Source organism: Jaculus jaculus, chromosome 9 (assembly GCF_020740685.1).
Source record: "Jaculus jaculus isolate mJacJac1 chromosome 9, mJacJac1.mat.Y.cur, whole genome shotgun sequence".
Classification (NCBI taxonomy): Eukaryota; Metazoa; Chordata; class Mammalia; order Rodentia; family Dipodidae; genus Jaculus; species Jaculus jaculus.
The window spans coordinates 135,002,034-135,025,617 of record NC_059110.1 but is presented as its reverse complement, the minus strand read 5'-3'; the positions used below and the strand labels follow the sequence as shown (position 1 = coordinate 135,025,617).

Genomic DNA, 23,584 nt, shown 5'->3' with positions numbered 1-23,584 from the left:
CCTCTTACCTCTTACCTCTGCCTATCTATAGTCTTAACACTCACAAGTATTCCTAACAACAACAAAAAAAAAAAAAAAATGAGAGTAATAATCAAAATACTTACCAGAAACAATATCTGACTGGAGAATTTTCTCTACTTCTTCTTTAGGTAGCTTAATCCCTATATTTCTTAGAAAATTTTCCAAGTTCTTTCCTTCTATCTTGTTACCTCCAAGAGAGTCAAGAGCTAAGGCAATCTGATGCAACCCTAGACATAGAACAAAAGATATTTGATAATTCAACTGACTTCTGGTTTTAAAAGCAAACCGAAGCCATCACTAAAGACTTTTGTCAGTGGCAACCCATGTTTTCTTATTAAATCCTGAATTCAAAAGTAAAAAAATAAAGGGGAAAGTGGGGGGGGGGGGGGTAGGGAGGGTATTACCATGGGATATTTTTTATAATCATGGAAAATGTTAATAAAATTTGTGAAAATAAAATAAATATCAGAGACTCCCAGGCATGATGGCTCCATGCATGTAATTCCAGCACTTGGGAGGCAGAAGAAGCAAGAGAATTGTCATGAGTTTGAGGCCAGCCTGGACTACGGAATAAGACACACTATCAAAAGATATAGAAAAGGGGGCCAGAGAGAAGGCTCAGAAGGTATTTGCCTGTAAAGCCTAAAAACCCAGGTTCAATTCCCAGTACTTATGTAAAGCCAGAAGTACAAGGTGGTACATGTATCTGGAGCTTATTTGTAGTGACTAGAGGCCCTGGTACACCTCTCCTCTCTATCTTCCTCTTTCTCTCTCTCATAAATAAATAAATAAAATATTTTTAAGAGAGAGAAAAGGGCTGGAGAGATGGCTTAGAGGTTAAGGCACTTGTCTGCAAAGCCTGAGGACCCATGTTCAACTCTGCAGATCCCACGTAAGCCAGATGCACAAGTGCACATGCATACAAGCTGGCACAGTGTTGGGAGTTCAATTACAGTGGCTGGAGGCCCTGGCACACCAATCCTCCCTCTCTCTCTCTTTCTCATAAAAAAAAAGGGGGGGGGAGAAGTCTGCTGGGCTTGCCTCAAAAAAAAAAAAAAAAAAAACAAGAGAGAGACAGGAGAGCAAGGAGGGAAAGGGAAGGGAGAAGTAAGGAAATAAGCCTCAGAGACTAATTCAATCTTCAGAGAATTCTATGACCAGCAGTACAATGTGAAATTAGTTCATTTTTTTCTCTGGTACTAATATAAAATTGACATAATAGAAATGAGTCCTACGTATCTGCATTTCTGTTATTATAAAATATCTCATAAATCTGCTTCCTGTAGAAGACATTTCTCTTAACCTTTCTTGGGTTCTTGGTAGTTTTTTTTCTATAGTATCTGTCCTCCAATTTTATTTCTTCAACTTCAAAATGAAGAAGCTAATAACATGGTTTTCTTAGAGTTATTAGAATCAAATGAAGTGACACATGTACAACATTTAGCAGTATTGGGAACATGTTGTGTGTTTGGTAAGTGGTAGTTCTAATTTTTTATCTAATTTTGAAATTAGAGGTCAGGGCTCAGAAAGCCTGATGTTCAGGATAGGTAGCTTTTTATAAGGAAGAAAAGGACATACAATAAAGCCATGAAGAGCTAATACCAGTTGGGCACGTGAATCTGGGAGAAGACCGTAAGAGATCAGGGTGATGACATTGCTAAGACCATTGCAGAAGACCAGTATCTTCCAGGAAGAGTTACAAAAGTCCAGCTGAGAAAGAAACACTTAATGTAGTAGAGCTGAGGTTGCTGTCCTTGAAAGAGCCTGCTTGCAGGTTTGGCATGGAAGAACTACCAACAGATAAAGTTGGCTTACTATTCCAGATTACTTGGAGATTTTGGGAGAATGAAGAGAGTATGTATATGTGTGTATATATATATTGACTATGTGGCTCTGGCCTTTTGGAGCTGATTTTCTAGAGGAATGTGGAAGGATTTGAAACCTTGGCCTAAGATATGCCTTGTAGTGCTGTAAGTACAGCTTGATGGATTCTGGTCAGAGTTGAAAGGCTTGAATGCAGTAAGAACTATATAGACTGTGAGGTTTGGCTTATGAGAGTGAGAAAGAGCTTTGTTTGGACTGGGCTAGCAGTTTGTGTGAGAGGCTTGCTGATATACCCATGTCCTGAAATCTTGTACAGAAATGAACTGGTGTGAGAAATAGGGATAAGACACATAAAGAAAAATCTTTGGATGAACTGCTGCTGGTTCAACTGCAATTGAGAGATTATAACCTTTGAGATTGGGCCATCTGACCTGCACTGAGGCAACAGGAAGAATGTGGACTCTTTTGAAGGGGTCTGAGTGCTCAAGGAGTGTCCTGTTCTTCAAAGTCTGCTTTGTCCTCCCCCCCACCCATATTAACAAGTTGGCACCCTACCTGGTGTTGTGGAGTATAAGAAATGCTGGAAAGAGAGTCATTAAGTTTGCAACATGGTCTTGTATTTTGGAAATGGCCATGGGCAGTGTGAAGCGGGTTTGCTGGTTGCCTGCATGGAGACCCCATGGGGCCATGAGGATGAACCATGGATTGCAGTGGAGACCCAGTGGAGATCCAGGACCACAAGATGGCTGCTAAAGAGAGCTGCTGGTCCCAGATGAAGTTTTCCAGGACTGTGAGTAGCTTAGCTGGAGGTGCAGGATTGGAAGTCCAGAAACTTGTTGCTGGTTAGAATTATCAGACTTGGAGAATTGTCAATGGCTAGAGTTGTTGGACTTAAAGCTACAGAGTTTGATATTTGCCCTGGTTATTTTAAATCTTGTATTGGTTGAATATTTCTTTGCTATGCCCAGTGCCATCTTTTACAGTGTGAATGTTTATTCTGTGCCATTATGGGTTTTGGGGGGATTTTTGATATTATGGCTCAGTTAAAAGATCTTGGACTAGGGAGATGTATGAACATCATTGGAATTGATAAAAACTATGGGGAACTTTAAAGTTGGATGAATGCATTGCATTTTATATCATGTATGGTTATCTGTTTATGGGGGCCAGGGGTGGAATGTGGTGGTTTGATTCAGGTGTCCCCCATAAACTTAGGTGTTCTGGAAGTTAGGTTCCCTAGCTGATAGCAATTGGAAATTAAAGCCTCCTGGAGGTGGTGTATTTTGGGGGGGCGGGTTTATGGATGTTATAGACAGTTTCTCCACACCAGTGTTTGGCACACTCTCCTGTTGCTACTGTCCACCTTATTTTGGCCAAGGAGTGATGTCCACTCTCGGCTCCTGTCATCATGGAGCTTCCCCTCAAGCCTTTGAGCAAAAATAAACCTCTTTTTCCCACAAGCTGCTCTTGGTTGGGTGATTTCTACCAGCAATGCGAACCTGACTGCCCCAGTCCCCATTTGAGAAAGTTATTAGGTCTTAGGAAGAGGAAGACTTTCTGAAGTAGATGTGTCCTGGGAGCAGTCTTTGGAATAATAGAACCCAACTCCAAAACCAGTACTCAGACTACTTCCTACCTGCTGATGTGAAGATGTGACTTGAGCCTCCAGCTCAGACCCTTCATGTTTTCTCCACCGTAATGAAACTTACCCTTGAAATTGTAAGCTGAAATAAACCCTCTCCTCCTATGAGCAGGTTCTGGTCAGATGCTTTGTCCCAGCAATAAAAAAGTAACTGCTACAAGGGCTAACCATTTTAATTTCTTTAACAAAATTGTATATTTATTTATTTATTTATCTATTTGAGAAAGAGGAAGAGGCAGAGAGGGGGGTGAGAGAATGGGCATTCCTGGGCCTTTGGCCACTGCAAATGAACTCCAGATACATGTGCCACCTTGTGCATCTGGCTTATGTCCTGGGGAATTGATCTGGGTTCTTTGGCTTTGCAGGCAAGTGCCTTAACTGCTAAGCCATCTCTCCAGCCCCCCTTTTTTATTTCTTAACCACTTTTGCAGATTGAGCTCAGGGCCTCAACACATGCTAAGCAACTTGTATATTGCATGAAGCTAAATACCCCTGTCCCTCAGTACTTACCCTCCAATCTGGAGGTGTCATGCAGATTCTTTACAATCTTTGCAAATTCTCCAAATTGTACTTTGTCATCTTTTAAGAGAAACATTTTAATATATTACTGTAAGCAAAAGTTAGATCCACTGAAAATCTGTAATAATGCAAATCACTTGGTATACTCATATGAATCACATTTACTTTTCATATTTTCAATAACTAAAAGTTTGATTTTATGGAATGAGTCAAAAAATTACAGAATTTAAGCTTAGTTCCTAATTTCCATCAATCAATAAAAGCTGCACAATCCATAGATTTAAACTGTAAAATGAATAAAGTCCTAGATAGGAATAATACAATAGATCTTACTTTAAGATAGTTTAGAATTTCAACTGAAGATAAAAATTCTGTTCTAGATAAGCTGAAAGAATTCTGTGTCCCAATCACCTACTTTATGTTGTTCACTATTAACATACTTTGTAACTTGGAGATATTTGATGCATATCTGATCAACTGAAGATAATAAATGTGATATTAATATTTTTATAAAGAAAGCCAAACAATTTGATCTTTTTTTGATATTTCCTGAGTGCACAATATTGGCCTTTCAACTGTCAGGATGCTCTATCTCATTGAGACCCAAATCTACAAAACTACTGGGAGAAAAAGTTTGTGACATCTGGTCTAGGCAGGGATTTCTTGGATATAGATCCAAAAGTGCAACCAACCTAGGAAAAAGGTAGACAAATGGGATTGCATCAAAATAAAATGCTTCTTCAAAACAACACCAAGAAAACAAGTAAGACTGAGGAGATAGGCCCCCTGAATTGAGAGAAGATATGCACAAATCATATATTGAACAAGAGACTACTATGTAAAATTCACAAATAACTCAAAATATTGAATAGCAAGAAACATATAACCTTATTTTTAAAATGGACCAAAGTCTTGAATAGAGTTCTCCCAAAACAAAGTATACAAACAGCTAACTGATATATGAAAAAATACTTACAATCTATAATCATGAATAAATGCAAATTTAACCCACAATACTCCTTCACACTTGTGTGACTCATTATGATCAAAAACAAAACATAAGTTTATATGTTTATATACCTCTTTAGTATTTCAGATACCCACCATCAACAGTTGCCAATTTCAGTGCATCTAGGAATTCATCTTTTTTTAAATTGTTATTCATATTAGAGAGAGTATTCCACAGGTCAGAAACATCCACCTGCTCCTTGCTGAAAGTGTTGAGGTTCTCAATAGCATCAAGCAATTCTAAATGGTGGGTTAAAACACAAGCTTTGTAATACACTTACTCAAATGTTCAAACAGTAACTATTATTTGGGATAGTCAGCAATTAAGGATATTTATTAAGACAAATATCAATATAGCATAAATTAAAAAATACTTTTTCAAGTATCAATATAGCATAAATTAAAAAATACTTTTTCAAGTATTAAAATACAATAGGATCCAGGCATGGTGGCACACTCCTTTAATCCCAGAATTTGGGAGGCAGTCCAATAATAGTCTCATCTGACACAGATAAGAAGCAAGAGAGAGCCGGGCATGGTGGCGCACGCCTTTAATCCCATCACTCGGGAGGCAGAGATAGGAGGATTGCCATGAGTTCGAGGCCACCCTGAAACTCCATAGTGAATTCCCAGTCAGCCTGTGCTAGAGTGAGACCCTACCTCGAAAAAGAAAAAAAAAATACAATAGGAGGTAGCTCAGCAGTTAAAGGTACTTGCTTGCAAAACCTGGTGACCCAGGTTCAGTTCCCCAGTACCCACATAAAGCCAGATACACAAAGTGGTGCATATATCTGGAGTTTGTGCCCATTCTAGTTCATTCGTTTATTCATTCTCTCTCTCCCCTTGCAAATAAATAAATTAGTTAATTAAAACACAATAAAATATTTAACATAAACCTAAATTAAATGTCTTAGAGGCTTTTGAAATATTTCAAGAACTTGTACAGCTCTCACCTCTAGACAATCATAAAGAAGAGAATATAGATCCATGATGAACTGCTGCCCTTGGCAGACCCAAGGGTCTGAGTTCAATCCCCAACACTGCAAAAACTAGTAATGATAACAATGATTTTACTGAAACTTTAGATTTGTAAAAATCTTAATTCACAAACATTTCCAAGTTTTAAAAATGAATTAAATAGCTTTTGCTTTATGTCTTTCTCAGAATTCATCTTCAATCTAGACAATGGATAGAAGTTTTGGTTTTGGTAGAATTTCAATAGAAAAAATTTTGGAGAGGCTAGAGAGACGGCTTAGTGATTAAGGCACTTGCCTGCAAAGCCTTAGGACCCAGGTTTGATTCTCCAGGTCCCACATAAGCCAGATGGATATGGTGGCACACGCATCTGGAGTTCATTTGCAGTGGCTAGAGGCCCTGGCATGTCCATTCTCTCTCTCTCTCTCTCTCTCTCTCTCTCTCTCTCTGTCCTTCTCTCTGTCATAAATAAATAAATAAATAAATAAATAAATAAATAAATAAATAAAGTCTGCCTTTGCTTGTTTAAAAAAATTTTTTGGAGTGTTCTAAACAGGAGAGTGAACTTGTCTTATTACGTATTTATTAAAAAATGGTAGCTTCCAGCCGGGCATGGTGGCACACTCCTTTAATCCCAGCACTTGAGATGCAGAGGTAGAATCACCATGAGTTCGAGGCCACCCTGAGAATACATGGTGAATTCCAGGTCAGCCTGAGCTAAGGTGAGACCCTACCTCAAAAAAACAAAAACAAGGTAGCTTCCGTAATGGTTATCCGTAGTGGTTATCACACTCGCCTCACACATATTTATAAAAGACTCCTCTTCTGCTATGTAAATGTAGAATGGACTCTGGAAGATCAGACAGGAAGAGACTATATAATGGCACAGAGAAAAAGATGACGGTGGCTGTGACAAGATTGACGGTAATGGAGATCATGATAAATTGAACAAGTTAAAGTTGCATTTTTAAAGTGAAGCAGATAGTAGTTGGGCGTGGTGGCACACGCCTTTAATTCCCACACTCGGGAGGCAAAGGTAGGAGGACCACCATGAGCTTGAGGCCACCCTGAGAATACAGAGTGAATTCCAGGTCAGCCTGAGCTAGAGTGAGACCCTACCTCGAAAAAAAAAAATGCCAAACCCATAAATTCTATATATTAATATTCAAACTCTAAATAGCATCAAAATATTTTAAACCTTCCCCCAAAATAAACCTGACACATATGATTCTAGCTCTCTACATTAACTAGGAGATAAAACTAAGAACTAATTCACTGTCACATGGAATTCTAGCCCTAGAGATAAATAATGAAAAGATTAAAGCCAAACATAGCAGCACACAGTTAGGCATATACTATCTAATGATCTATCAGATGACCAGCTCTTTTGTTTTATAATCTAAAAATCTGTCAAACTATTTGGTCCACAGAAAGCAAAAGATAGGATGCTTATACATACGTAATTTTTCAGAGAAGCATTCCGTGTTGTTCATCATGGTATTGACAAATTCTTTAAAATTTACCTTATTTGTCTCTAAAGGGGAAATAAATGTTTAATTATGTTAAATGCTGAATTATGTAAAGTTATGCATTCAAGAAGGCAGAATTATACTCCCCACATAATACTAACCACTAAAATTGAGTGCTTAGGGAGAAAAAAAAGCAACTCAGTTTAGAAGCAAAAAGCAAACACTTTTTATGTTTTTATTATTAATAACAACAACATATTTTTATGGATACATCATATGGTGCTACCCTCTTTTCCCTCATCTCGTCCCCATTCCGCCAGGGACACTCCTCAGTGGGGTTGCAGGTACTCCCCTTGGGGTTGTGGGTTATGAGTTGTGGGAGCTGCAGTCAGTTATTTTTGTGGGGAGCGAATGCCTCTGGGCATGATGTCTCAGCCTGTGACTCTTGCCATCTTTCCGCCACCCCCTCTTCCACAAAATTCCCTGAGCCCTGTAAGTCTACTTCACTAATGAGCTCTAAGAGAATTGTTCAAGATGCTTTTAATCCCTTAGTAGTGTACATTATTTTTAATATTTAATATACATTATTTAGTATCTTGTTATGTCTTTCCATGGTGTATGGGCATGTTGGACATTTTCTACCTTGTTCTATGCTCAATTTCTTCTTGCCTGTACCAGTCGTATACACTATTGTAATCACCGAAAGTTTTTAAGGCAAGTTGGTAGTTACGAAAACTAGTTCCCACCAACACAACATATATACCTCTGCTCACGTGCTCAAAGGGTTTTCTCACTAGGCTTGGACTTAGCTTATTCACAAAAATATTAGAAATGGCTCATTAAAAAAACAGAATTTTATTGGAATTGCTTTGGATAGATGAATTGGTGAATTAATACTCTCAGTCTATGGCCTTATCACCCTCAACATGCCCAGCTGTCAGCTCATCTCAGAAGTTAAGTAAAATTAGACATGGTTAGGAACATGGAACAGCTAGCCATTTTCAGTCCCTAAATCTACAGATACAGCATATATTCCCTTGCATCTTGTCATCCTTAATATCTTAAGAAAGTCATATTTTCTCTACACAGGTTTTATACAACTTGTTTTTTGCTTATTTCTTTTTTATTTTTTGTTATAGGGATTTTTAACATATACAACATAGAAAGAATATTGTAATTAATTTTTACATATTATCCTTAAAATCAACAAATACCAACCCAGCCATTCTTCTTCCATCTGCAACCCTTGCCAAACACTGTATTATCTTTCCCTTTAGGAAAGTTGCTGCTCAGCTATATGGGCAACAACAACCAGAATTGGTCAACCTTTAGGGTGAACCTCCAGGGCCTTGAGTTCTGACTTCTACATTCTCAGTAAGGATCACAAAACTCTTCTTTCTTTTAGTTTGCATTTTTGACAAGAAAAAGTATCTGAAAAGACTATTAAGACTGACTCTCCCTGGATAATAAGATTTTGAGCATTTAGTTGTACTTTTGAGTATTTGGTACTTTTCTTTATTGACTTAAAATTAATAGATTTTTTTCTAACAGAAACAATGAAGTCATTATTCTGAGAAAAACAGTTTGCCTGAAAAATGCATAACTTACCATCATCAACTTTCATCAAGTCCATGATGTTCCGAAATTCAGGCTTAGAAAGGTAAACTCCAAAATTTTGAATACAAGACTTGAGATCTTCATAATTAACACTGTCATCTTGAATTTTATCAAGACCTTTAATTACATCAGTTAGCACTAAAAATAAAACAATATTCTAGTAGTAGTATTAAATGCAATTTAAAAAGAAAATACAAGTAATATTAGTTCTAACACTAAATAATTATAAATCACTTCAGAAATGTTATAAGCTAAAAGCACAACCAGAATGTTGATATGAACAGAATGTTTAATACTGAAAATCAGTAACTACCAAAACCAGTCTAAAATATTATACTTATTTATATTATTTTTACACCTAAGAAATGCCAAGTTAATTACATGGATAATATCATCACTAAAATATATAGAGAAACAAAAATATTATGAAAAGTTCCCACTGAGTTTAAGAAGTTATAATTCCCTAGCTTCATTCTCTTTAGCAGAAACCCTTCAATTCTGAGTGAAAAGTTGAGATATAATTTTGTGAGAATATGATGTTTACTTCCTGGTCCAGCACTCAGACATCTCTACCACACCTTTCAAGGCTCAGGGTCCATTGCAGAAGAGGTGGCAGAAAGAATGTAAGAGCCAAAGGAAGGGTAGGACTCCTTACAACATGCTCCTCCAGACACAAAATGGCCTGGATATCCATGGCCTTGCAGTGCCTTCACTATGTACACAAGACCATCATAATAGGAGGAAAAGATGGTGACATCAAAATAAAAGAGAGACTGTTTGAGAGGGGTAGGGGATATGATGGAGAGTGGAATTGCAAAGGGGAAAGTTGGGGGGGAATTACCATGGGTTATTGTCTATAATTATGGAAGTTGTCAATAAAAAAGTTATAAAAATAAGCTTTAAAGCTGGGTGTAATGGTACATGCCTTTAATCCCAGCACTAGGCAGACAGAGGTTGGAGGGCTGCCATGAGTTTGAGGCCACTCTGAGACTACATAGTGAATTGCAGATCAGCCTGGGATATAGCAAGACCCTACCTTGAAAAACATTTGATAGATAGATAGATACATAGATAGATACATAGATACATCGATATTCACTATTTCCTAAGAATAGCAATGGAGTTGTGACTGATCTATGGAATAAATGATTTCATGGACAAACATGCAATGGTGAAGTAGATTTGCTGGTAGCATCTTCAAGAAATCCCAACACTTAAGCACTTACATCCATCATGTTTGGTTGGATTCAGGTGTCCCCCATAAACTTAGGTGTTCTGAATACTAGGTTCCCAGCTGATGGAGATTTTGGAATTAATGCCTCCTGGAGGGAGTGTATTGCTGGGGGCAGGCTTATACGTGTTATAGCCAGTTTCCCCTTGCCAGTGTTTAGCACACTCTCCTGTTGCTATGTTCCCTCTTATGTTGGCCAGGGGTGATGTCCACCCTCTGCTCATGACACTGTTTTCCCTGCCATCATGGCTTCCCCTTCAAGCCTGTAAGCCAAAGTGAACCTTTCTCCCACAAGCTGCTCTTGGTTGGGTGATTTCTACCAGCAATGCAAACCTGACTGAACACATCACAAATAAAAACTGGTCCTGTAGCTTTTATCACTGGGCTCTGTCTACATAAAAGGAAGTCAGTCTCCTCCTTTGGATTAACTTTTTCCTATCTGGGAAATCTTTAAGGGAGAAACTCGTCTTTTATTTTTACCATATAAATGAATAAAGAATATTAAACAATGTTTTTATTTCTTTTTTTTTTAAAGTATAGAGGCCCTGGCATGCCCATTCATTCTCTCTCTCTCTCTCTCTCTCTCTTTCTCTCTCATAAATAAATAAGATTTATTTTAAAAAAGTGTGTGTGTGTGCATGTATGTGTACAAATGCGTGTGCCTCATGTGCACACATGCGGAGGCCAGAGGAGCGATGCTGGCTGTCCTCCTCGATTGTCTTAGCGCTTTGAGACAGGGTGCCTGACTAAGCCGGAGCTCAGCTGTGTTTCCGATCACTGGCTGGCCAGCAGCCCCGGCTGTCTTCCCACCTCTGCCTTCCTAGGGCTGCAGGCTTATGTGGCCATACGCAGCATTGTACCAGGGTGCTGGGGATTGAACTCAGGCCCCCAGGCTTGTATCATGAGAGCTCTTATCAACTAAGCCATCTCTATAGCTCCCAACATTCCCCATTTTAGTCTTCCTGAAACTATTTGTATAACCAAATAAAATCATTGCATGAAGAAAACCTGATTGTGGTAGAAGTTGCACAAGTCTATAAATTTACTAACAGTCAGTGACTGGGGGGCTGGCTGGGGAGACGGTTCAGTGGATCAAGTGATCCCACTCAAGCCTGAGTACCTGAGTTGACCTGCTCGCCACACTCCCTGTGAAAAGCAGCCCAGCTAAAAGGTCAGAAGCCAAGGCAGGCTTCTGTAATCCTCGCACTCTGATAGCAAGATGGTAGGTACGGGGCTGGAGGGATGGCTTAGCAATTAAGGTGTTTGCCTGCAAAGCCAAAGGACCCAGGTTCGATGCTCCAGGACCAACATTAGCCAGATACACAAAGGGGCACATGCATTTGAAGTTCATTTGCAGTGGCTGGAGGTCCTGGCATGCCCATTCTCTCTCTCTCTCTTTTTCTCCCTCTCTCTCTCTCCCCACCCTCCTCTGTAAAGTAAATAAATAAATAAAAATAAAATACTGAAAATTTAAAAAAGATGGTTAGTAGATAGTTGAATTTCCCAAAAGTTCTCAGGGAGCACAAGAATGGCAAAGCAAAACCCAGAGAAACCCTGCCTCAAATGAGGTGGAATGGTGAGGACAGACCTGAAAGTTGTCATTTACCTCCACACACATGCCATGGCATGTGTACACCTACATTCACACACAAACACACACATTCAAATTCACACACACAAATAATTTAAATTTCAAAATCAGTGAATGGTCAATATTACATATGTAAATTATACCTCAACAAGAGTACTTTACAAGGATAACCCATAACAGTAGTTCATTCTAACAAATTTAAAAATAAAAGATTAAAAAATCAAGTAATCCATCAATTCCTAATTCATGAGACTAGTTACCTCTTTGATCTCCTCTTTTTTCGTAGCATTACTGAGCACTTTTTGGTTTATGAAATTCAGATGACAAGTCCATGAGAAAGGCCGGTTAGCTACTATTACTCCAAGAAAGCAAGTTTAAAAAATAAATGATAATTAACTTGCCTAAAAGTTGCATTGGCATTAAGTATCTATCCCCATAGCAAGTTCAGTTCCTTTTTCGGTTTGGTTGGGTTTTCTTTTCCCAACTCATTTTAAAGCTACTTTGCCACCCTACCTTCATATTCAGGAAAACTTTGTTCCTTGGAGACAGCCATAATAAAGTCATCTAAATTCACCATTCCATTTTCTGTAAAATAAAGAGCTTACATTACACATTCTGCTGTATGTTTGCACCTGAAGTGAAAAAAATTAACCGAGAAAAAATTTATTTGACCTTTTATTTCCTCATCCTATTTATCCTTCATATACTGTCTCCTAAATTGAGTCTTTCTAAATTTGGTTATTTCACATTATTTCAGTAATTACAGAGGGCACATTAATGCCACAAACTATGCTCACTACCAAGGACACAAAAATAAGTAAGAGGCAATTCCTGCTTTTTCTATATGTCGCATGCAAAGGACTGCGCTAGGTGCGGATTTTGATGGGTTGGAGTCAGGAGAGGTGGCCATGTAGCTGGACTACAAGGAAGGCGCAGCATGTGCTCCACAGCGCATGACAGCCCAGTCAAGGGGCTCCCCATTAAGGCGCCCTGACGGTCCTGAGCCGCTAATGCCAACCCAAGCATCCCACCCTACTTTCAGTACACAAGGGGTCCAGTCAGCTTTATATGCAGTTCTCCCAACAGCGATCACACCAACTCTGATAAGCATCAGAAAGGGTTCAACAGCCTTATTAACACCAACTCCATGCCCATCTTCTTCCCTATTTGCCTTAGTTAATTGTGCCCAAACACAGAAAATTCACATTTAATGTGATTCCCAAGCCATTCTTTACCCAAAACATTGCTTTTTCTCTCCCCTCAATGAACTTCTTCTATGTTCCTCACTTAGTGATAAAAACAACTTCCCTAATACAAAAGCCTTCTCAAAAAAAAAAAAAAAACTCCCTAGAAATTTAAGCTGTGTCTTGAACCTATACTGATAACTGAGATACACCCCTTTTTTCTAGGTGCTTACCACTGCTATTAGAGATTTTTATAACCCTAGCTTCCCTTCTCAAACTTCTCATGATCTGCATCAAGCTTCCCTACCGCCCATCCCTCGCAGAAGACACAGCCAGGGAGAGAACTAAAGTGCCTCAGTGAAACAGTTTTGCTCTATAAAAGGCCTAACTCCCCCCACACACACCACACCATTAGGTCAGATTCACAGGAAACTGTTTTTACTGTTTTCCATTTTCATATATATATATATATAATAATATATATAATAAATATAAATAAATAAAAAATTATATATATATATATATATATATATATATATATATATATATATATATATATATATATATATTATTGTTTTTTTAAGGCAGGGTCTGACTCTTGCTCCCAATGAACTAGAGCTCATTCTATAGCTCAGGTAGGTCTTGAACAACCATCCTTTTATCAAAGACTTGTAAATGATGGGATTAAAGGTGTGCACCACTACACCCAGCTTTATCTGTTCCTTCCTAATCTGTTTCAGGGTGGCCCATTCCAATCCATTCCTAAGAGAAAGTCCTCTACTATTCAATGCCATTCCATAACAATATCCAATGTTCCCAAAGGTTCAGTGTTACAGTCTCTCACCGTTTTGAGGAGTGTCTGACACAATCTTCTGGAACACTGTATCTGATAAAGTAATCCCTAATGATGGCAAAACAGACTTAAGTTCTTCTGGAGAAATGTAATCTTCTTGGAGTTTACTGATAGCTTCAAAGACATTTTCTAAATATACAAAATGTAGAGAACTGTTAGGCAGCAGAATTTATAGAGCTAAGGCAGTAATTGGTACCTAAAAGCTTTCTTCTGTTAGTTTTGTTTTGTGGGGGGGTGGGTTTTTTGTTTTGCTTTGGTTTTGGTTTTGATTTTGTTTTGTATTTTTTTCAGACAGGTTCTCACTAAGCATCCTAGACTGGCCTGAAACTCTATATAGCTCAGCCTGGCCTTGAATTCATATCTGTTTCAGCTTCTTGCATGAAATTACAAGTATGTACCACCATGCACATCTTGTACCTAAACTCTTTGGTAATCAGAAAATGAGTTTTGTCTATTCAATATTCAAATAACAGAAGGGCTGCTGTCTCTATACCTGTTGTCTTGTACTACATTTTCTCTTTCAGATAAAGCACAAAACCATCTTAAAATTCCACACTACTCCTGATTAATATGTAATTAGAGAGTACAGGATATCAAAACATCAATGTGTTTTATTTAAATTCCAGAACTCCAAGCAAAATTAAGAGTTCTTTCCCTTCCCATAAATTTATTCTACCATACTTTAAGAATACAACTTTCAAACAATTCTGAAGGTATTCATGGAAAATATCATGTCTATAATGTTCTGATAAAAATATATAATTTGGGGCTGGAGAGGTGGCTTAGCGGTTAAGCGCTTGCCTGTGAAGCCTAAGGACCCCGGTTCGAGGCTCGCTTCCCCAGGTCCCACGTTAGCCAGATGCACAAGGGGACGCACATGTCTGGAGTTCGTTTGCAGAGGCTGGAAGCCCTGGCGTGCCCATTCTCTCTCTCTCCCTCTATCTGTCTTTCTCTCTGTGTCTGTCTCTCTCAAATAAATAAATAAATAAAAATTAATATATATATATATATATATATATATATATATAATTTGAATTTATTCGTAAAGAAATATAAGGAGGGCCAGACAGATGACTTAGTGGCACTGTTGCACAGTCTGGCAGCCTGGATTCAATTCCCTAGTACCCACATAAAAAGCCAGATGCACAAAGCAGCACATGTGTCTGAACTTTGTTTACAGTGGCAGGAGGCCCTGGCATGCCTATATTTGTTCTCTCTCTCTCTTTCTCCCTTCTTCCCTCTCTTCCTCACTGTCTTTTAAATAAATAAAATAGGGCTGGAGAGATGGCTTGGTGGTTAAAGTGCTTACCTGCAAAGCCTAAGGACCCATGTTTGACCCTCCAGATCCATATAAGCCAGACACACAAGGTGATTCAACACACAAGGTCACACATGCGAACAAGGTGTTGTACACGTCTGGAGTTCAATTACAGTGGCTGGAGGACCTGGCATCCCTTTATCAGATTCCAGTGGCTTCCACTGTGTGTCCTCCCTCAGACAGGTGTGTTTCCTGCTCATTTTCTTTCTTTTTTTTGTGGGGTTTTTTGCTTATTTGATTTTTTGAGGTAGGGTCTCACTCTAGCTCAGGCCAACCTGGAATTCACTATGCACTATGTAGTCTCAGGGTGGCCTCGAACTCACTGCGATCCTCCTACCTCTGCCTCCTGAGTGCTGGGACTAAAGGCGTGCACTACCACGCCCAGCCTCCATCATTCATTTTTGAGGAAAGCCATGAAGGTTTAGAAACCAAGTAGTGTTAATTACATTCTTTTGACATTTTCCATTAGTAATAAATAATACCTGAAGTGCTATTAATGTTATATATTTGTTTACATTGTATTACTCTAATTGATTTCACACTTCTCTACTTTCAAAGAATTTGAGTGAGCCAATTAACCACTAAACAAGTTTCTCCAACAAAGTTAAGCTCCTCAAGAGTGCACCTGGAAAGAAACTGCCATCAAAACCACAGGACTAGCCGGGCATGGTGGCACACACCTTTAATCCCAGCACTCCGGAGGCAGAGGTAGCAGGATCGCTGTGAGTTCGAGGCCACCCTGAGACCCCATAGTGACTTCCAGGTCAGCCTGGGCTAGAGTGAGATCCTACCTCGAAAAAAGAAAAACAAAACAAACAACAACAGCAAAACAAAAAAGATAACAGGACTATATCCATTAACTTATGCATGAAGAGTGGTGGTTACACAGAGAGTTGAAAACTGAAAGGTTAACAACTATCCAGTGATACATTCATTAGGCTTATTCCTGCAAAGGCCCAAGAATTCCAGAATCTATATCCCGATTTATGCATGTGGTACTGACCCAGGGTATTCACTGGAGCTCTTTCCTTAGATGAAACTGGTTTTAGGATGGTAGAACGCCTTCTCACAGCCGGCTTCTGAGATTCTGGGATATTATAAATATCACTTTTATCCAGAAACTTACTGAGGCTTGTAGTACTTTTCAAGCTATGTGGTTTAGATTTGGAGTCATGAATTTCAGCTTTCTCTGAAAGTTTTTTAGCATTTATGTCATACTTTGAATATGGTTCCTGCAATCCCACATACTTGCTTTCAGTCACACTTGACAACTTTCTTACTGGCGAAGTTTTTGACTGTTTAGGTTCAAGGTCATCATTTTCTTTCAAAATTTTACTTTGATATTCAGGAGGGACTATATTTAACCTTTTTGATAGTGAATGGTCAAATGATCTGGAAAGTAAACTGGATTTCTTCCTATATGGTTCATATTGTCCTGATATAGTTGATACTCTTCTACTTAAAGTATCTTCATCCACAACTGAGCCATCTGTAATTGCTAAGCAAGAGAAATTTATTTAATTATTTCATTATTTGTACAATTTGTGTTATATGATCAAGTCCTCAAAGTATCCATTAAAGAATTATCAATTGCTTAAATACATAAAATACTGAAGACTGAAAAGCTGATACTCAAAACATTAAGTTATTAACCTCTATAAATACAATCTGATAGTTTATTATATTTAAATGTTTCTTTTAAAACTATTTAAAGTTACAATAAAATGAAATTAAGGGCTAGAGAGATGGCTTAGCAGTTAAGCCCTTGCCTGTGAAGCCTAAGGACCGGATTCGAGGCTCGATTCCCCAGGACCCACGTTAGCCAGATGCACAAGGGGTACACACAACTGGAATTAGTTTACAGTGGCTGGAGGCCCTGGCATGCCCATTCTCTCTCTCTTTCTCTCTCTCTCTCTATCTATCTATCTATCTATCTGCCTCTTTCTCTCTGTCTATCACTCTCAAATAAATAAATAAAAATAAACAAAAAATTTTTAAAAAAACTAAATAACCTTTTCATTCTATACTCCATCCTAATTTAGAAAGATGATAGGCTATTGAGTTAATAGAAATACCCTCATTAAAGAATACAGAGCTATGAAGAAGTTGTAGAGGGGAAATCTATCCATAAAGCTAGAATCCAAATAATTAATCTCATAAAGACTCTCAGTATTTGTTGGGAGAAAATAACTTTATATATAAAGTTACACCATTAGGAAAAGCTAATGCAATGTCCCATGTTGCCATTTCCTTTACAAAATTCATATGATGGTTTCAAATGATGCCTTATGTATGATAACACTCTTTAAAGTATTTCAAGTGTGATACATGTGATCCTCAAAACAACTATATAAGATTGTCAGATGCCCATAAATTAAAGAAAGTATAACAACTTGACAGAGTAGCCATACTATCTTAACTATATAGATATTTTATACAAAAAAAGAAACATTTCAGAGTTCATTATAAAAACAAAATGGAAAAAAATGGATTCTAAAATTTTACAAATCTTTAAGGACTATAGTTTAAATTGCTAATTATTATCTAACAAAGATAAATATGCTTTATAAATTGATTTTTAAAACTCAGTATTTCAAGCCGGGCATGGTGGCGCACGCCTTTAATCCTAGCACTCGAGAGGCAGAAGTAGGAGGATCTCTGTGAGTTCAAGGCCACCCTGAGACTCCATAGTGAATTCCAGGTCAGCCTGGGCTAAAGTGAGACCCTATCTCAAAAAATCAAAAAAAAAAAAAAAACCCAAAAAAACCTCAGTATTTCTACTTTGGAGACATAGACCATGTGTAATGTCCTGCTCAGAACCTCCAGATAAGCTGACCCTCATCTCTGTAGGACTTTTCCAGAAAGAACCAGTATGCAAAAATTTGAGTAAGTCCTTATTTTTTCAGATGTGCAGGTAGTATAAAGCAACAAGAAACATGAAAAACTGAGGTAATATTATGCCAGCACCAGAAGACAATAACTTATCATTAGCTGACCCTAAAAAAATGGAAAGATATAAACTGACTGACAAAGAAACTCAAAAAGAGGCTATTTGAAAATATATAATCATAGGAGTAAAAAACAAAAGTCAAGCTCCAGGACCAGTAAGAGACTCAGGCTTCAATGAGAACTGGCAGCAGAGTAATGGACAGGGCCACTCACCGCCTCTCCACTGCAGGCACCACAGGTGAGCACACCCCACAGCAGACAACACAGGGGGAGTCCCATGGGCATGAGCACACACAACCCACACCACACACACAAATACCACATTAGACACACAAAAGCAAAAAATAAAATAACAGATAATTATTAACTCAAAGAGGGAGTTAAAAGTTGCACAGAAAAAGAAAGCAAACATAAAGACACTGTATGGCTCAACTGTGAATATTGTTTTCATATATTTATTAGTATTACTCTTGAATTAAAAATTAACCAAATTGGCGGGCATGGTGGTGCACACCTTTAATCCTAGTACTTGGGAGGCAGAGGTAAGGAGGATTGCTGTGAGTTTGAGACTACATAGTTAATTCCAGGTCAGCCCGGACCAGAGTGAGACCCTACCTCGAAATACCAAAAGAAAATAATTAACCAAATTGTTAGATTGGAAAGATGAATAGTTATGGGAAGAGTGAGAATTTTGGAGGCACAGAAAATATGATAAAGCTATGTCTCTATTTTCCAGGCTGGAGAGATTGCTTGGTGATAAGGAACCATGTTCAACTCCCCAGATCCTACGTAAGCCAGACACACAAGGTGATGAGTGCACAAGACTGTACATGCATACAAGGCGGTGCATATGTCCAGAGTTCAACTGCAATGGCTAGAGGCCATGGCATGCCAATTCTCTCTCTCTCATTCTCTCTCTCTCTCTCTCTCTCTCTCTCTCTCTCTCTCTCTCTCACACACACACACACACACACACACACACACACACACACACAAAATACATATATATATGGATATTAAGTTGGGCATGGTGGCACATGCCTTTAATCCCAGCACTCGGGAGGCAGAGGTAGGAGGATCGCTGTGAGTTCAAGTCCACCCTGAGACTACATAGTGAATTCCAGGTCAGCCTGGGCTAGAGTGAGACCCTACCTCAAAAAAAAAAAAAAAAATTAAATCAGAAATCCAGAAGTTGCTGAGAACATAACACTAAAGTACACTTATAACACACCTACCAAGGTTCAGGGAACATTGCGGAAGAGGGAGAGGACAGATTGTGACAGCCACGGGGGGAGGAGTACCCCACGGGTGTTGCTCCCCCTGCCCCCCCCCCACACACACACAATGACTGGCTGCTGCTCTCACAACTCATAACCCATAGCTCCATGGTGAATACCAGGAACCCCACTGAGGAGGGTCCTCAGTGAAATGGGGGCAGGAAGGAGGAGAATAGGACCAACACATGATTCCGTCTATGCAACAAAGTTTCTAATTAATAAAAAATAAAATTAAAAAGGGGTCAGAGAATGCTTTCAATATTCATTAAAAGATAAAACCTATAGCTGAATTCAGTTTAAAGACAATTTCTTTAGAAACAAAATGTGCTACAGGATAGGCATGGTGGCACATACCTTTAATCCCAACAACTCAAGAGGCAGAGGTAGGAGGATCACTGTGTGCTCGGAGCCAGTCTGGAACTACAGAGTGAATTCCAGGTCAGCCTGGGCTAGAGTAAAACCCTACCTTGAAAAAAAGAAGCTAAAGTGCTATCGTAATGAGAGCTGTCTTACCAATATCTTCATACTGTTGTTGTAGATCATCCAACCGAAATACAACATCTCCAATATCCACCATGTTATTACCTGCAATAGAAAGAATAAATTCAAATACTGCATGTACTTCTGAAAACAGATACAGCTGCCATCCTTTTCTAAAAGAATACAGAAACATATGGAGGTAGGATCAGAAGACCAGTTATTATGATTTTGAATAACACTTAAAAACATTTAGCCAGTAATTCTACAAAATAAAGCATAAAATTAAGACTATAGCTTTTCTCTGTTTTTAAAAAAATAATTATTTATTTATTTAATTACTTAAGAGAGATAGAGAGCAAGTCAAGGATTCCTACCTCTGCAAATGAACTGCAGACACATGCACCAACTTGTGCATGTGGCTTTACGTGGGTTCTAGGGAATTGAACCTAGGTCATTAGGCTTTGTAAGCCAGTGCCTTTAACTGCTAAGCCATCTCTCCAGCACCCATAGTTTTTGTCCTTAATAAAAGAGTTTCCCATCAAAAGAAAGTCACTTTTAAACTTCCATGCTCTATAATCTGGACAACGTTTTATAAAAAATTTTGAGGGCTGGGGAAATGGCTCAGTGATAAAGTGCTTGCCATGCAAGCATAAGTACCTGAGTTCAGTCCTCAGAACCCATGCGAGAAAGCCAGATGCTATTGTCAGTGAGTCTGTAATTCCGGCATACCCAGAGCAAGCAGGGAAGCAGACAGGGCAATTCCCAGAGGCTCTCAGGCGAGCAAGCCTGAGGAATTCAGCCATGAACAAGACGCCCTGCCTCAGACAAGGTGGGAAATGAGAGCCTCCCACCCAAGTTGTCCTCCTGACCTCCACATGTGCACCTGCGCTCGCAGACGTGAAGGCGCACACACCCCCCGAAAGTTTTGAGAACTTACCATAGTTTTTACTTTTAATCTCAATTTCTAGGTTGTGAACTCAAAGACAGGGAATATGTCTTTCACTTTTGTTTCCTCAATGCCTAGCAAAACGTCTATATCCTATCACTTAAAAACGATTCTGGAGCCGGGCATGGTGGCGCACGCCTTTAATCCCAGCACTTTGGAGGCAGAGGTAGGAGGATTGCCATGAGTTCAAGGCCACCCTGAGATGACAGAGTTAATTCCAGGTCAGCCTGGACCAGAGTGAGACCCTACCTTGAAAAACAAAAAAACAAACAAACAAACAAAAAAAGATTCTGGGGATAGAAAAATGGCTCCACAGTTAGACACTTGCCTGCAAAGCCTAAGAACCTAGATTAAATTCCCCAATACCCAAGTAAAGTGGCACATGTGTCTGGATTTTGTTCATTTGCAGTGGCTAGAGACCCTGGTGCACCCACCTTTCTCTCTCTCTCTCTCTCTCTCTCTCTTTCTTCCTCTCTCTGAAGTAAGTAAATAACAACCATTAAAAATGATTCTGGCCAGGTGTGGTGGCTTACGCCTTTAATCCCAGCACTCGGGAGGGAGGAGAAGTAGAAGGATTACCGTGAGTTTGGGGCCACCCTGAGACTACATAGTTAATTCCAGGTCGGCCTGGGCTAGAGTGAGACTCTACCTCGAAAAACCAAAAACAATAAAAAAGATTCTGAGTGAATAAAATACACTGAAGGCTGTGAAGAACAGTACAGTTAGATGTGCCGACTATTAATTACAGTGTACGCCTTCTTTTGGCAGGATACCTGAGTTATGATCTTCCTTACTTCAACATTCTTTTTTTATTTTTATATTTGAGACAGAGAGAGAGAGAGCATACCAGAGCCTCTAGTCACTGCAGACAAACTCCAGATGTATGCACTACTTTGAGCATCTGGCTTTATATGGGTACTAGGGAATCGAAGCCAGGTCATTAGGCTTTGCAGACAAGTGCCTTAAGTGCTGAGCCATCTCTCCATCCCTTAATTCAAAATTCTATTTTAGAAAAAAAAAAAAAACTGTGTCCTGTGAAGTCATTGTCTCTTTTAAGTAAGGCAACTCAGACCATGCTGTGTACTAATATAAGTGTAAATACCTATCTAAAATATGAGGATTCCTTAGTAGTTCATATTCTTGCAGTTGACTTTTATTTCCTACTCCCATAGATTTTTAAAATATTTTATTATTTATTTATTTATTCATTTATTTATTTATTTGATAGAGAAAAAGGGAGAGAGAGAATGGGTGCGCCAGGGCCTCCAGCCACTGCAAACAAACTCCAGATGTGTGCGCCCCCGTGTGCATCTGGCTAACATAGGCCCTGGGGAATCAAACCAGGGTCCTTTGGCTTTGCAGGCAAATGCCTTAACCACTAAGCCATCCCTCCAGCCATCCCATAGATTAAAAAATATATATATAGTATCTCAGCTAGGCAGGGTGGCACATGTATTTAATCCCAGCATTAAGGAGGCAGAGGTAGGAAGATCGCTCAGAGTTCAAGGCCACCCTGAAACTATGTAGTAAATTCCAGGTCAGCCTGGGATAGAGCGAGAACCTACCTTGGAAAAAAAAAAAACAAAAAACTCATAGGCTCTCACAATTTAGCACAGACTGGCCCGAAACCCACCGTGAGAGATGAGAGCCCAAGCTAGCCTCAAACGCACAGCAAGCCTCCTCCCTCAGCCAGCCCGCTGGGGTTACAAGCACGCGTCACCACACCAAGCTCTCACAGAGTATTGGCCTCACATTAGTACCTGCTGAGATGCTACCTTCTCTCCACCCTAAGGAGATCCAGCCCAGAACTTACAACTCTTTGTCTCTTAACAAACTTTTACTGACAATTTGCAATTAATGAGTGTAAGAGACTTCTGAAAAGCACAGAAAAATATTATACTATACTCTGAAAAGAAGTTTTTTTGTTTTGTTTTTTGAGGCAAGCCAAAATAAAACCGTTTCTTCCATGAACTCTTTCTGATTGGGTGTTTTGTCCCAGCAATAAGAAGGATAACTGCTATGCCACCTTGAAAGTATTTTTTTAATCCCAAGACCTATTATTGAACTTTATGCTTTAAAAAGATTTGTATGGGGCTGGAGAGACAGCTTAGCAGTTAAGGCATTTGCCTGCAAAGCCAAAGGACCCAGGTTCGATTCCCCAGGACCCATGTAAGGCAGCTGCACAAGGGGCACATGTGTCCGGAGTTTGTTTGCAGTGGCTACAGGCCCTGGCATGCCAATTCTCTATCTGTCTCTCTTCTCTCTTTCTCTCTCTGCTTGCAAATAAATAAATAATTTTTTTTAATTTTTTTTTTTGTTGTTCATTTATTATTTATTTATTTGAGAGCGACAGACACAGAGAGAAAGACAGATAGAGGGAGAGAGAGAGAATGGGCACGCCAGGGCTTCCAGCCTCTGCAAACGAACTCCAGACGCGTGCGCCCCCTTGTGCATCTGGCTAACGTGGGACCTGGGGAACCAAGCCTCGAACCGGGGTCCTTCGGCTTCACAGGCAAGCGCTTAACCGCTAAGCCATCTCTCCAGCCCAATAAATAATTTTTTAAAAACGTTTGTATGCAGTGTAAAAGGATAAAGGTGACATGGGTACACTTGCAAGGTTGAACTGCAGTGGTCCCAAGGAGAAGATTATATTAAAGTGGAGTGGCAGAAATAGAGTTCA

The 23,584-nt window shown here is 39.2% G+C and overlaps 1 protein-coding gene across 1 annotated transcript in view; it reads right to left on the bottom strand.

Annotated features, from left to right (window-relative positions):
• Efcab13 (EF-hand calcium binding domain 13) overlaps positions 1-23,584 on the bottom strand; it is a 90,959-nt gene that overhangs the window by 42,743 nt on the left and 24,632 nt on the right. Inside the window, exons 6-14 of the mRNA XM_045159574.1 lie at positions 19,992-20,063; positions 16,256-16,750; positions 13,926-14,063; positions 12,411-12,482; positions 9,067-9,213; positions 7,449-7,523; positions 5,111-5,254; positions 3,998-4,066; positions 105-248 (exon numbers count right to left, since the gene is read on the bottom strand). Coding sequence (XP_045015509.1) covers positions 105-248; positions 3,998-4,066; positions 5,111-5,254; positions 7,449-7,523; positions 9,067-9,213; positions 12,411-12,482; positions 13,926-14,063; positions 16,256-16,750; positions 19,992-20,063 — 1,356 coding nt within the window. The remainder of the gene's footprint in view (positions 1-104; positions 249-3,997; positions 4,067-5,110; positions 5,255-7,448; positions 7,524-9,066; positions 9,214-12,410; positions 12,483-13,925; positions 14,064-16,255; positions 16,751-19,991; positions 20,064-23,584) is intronic.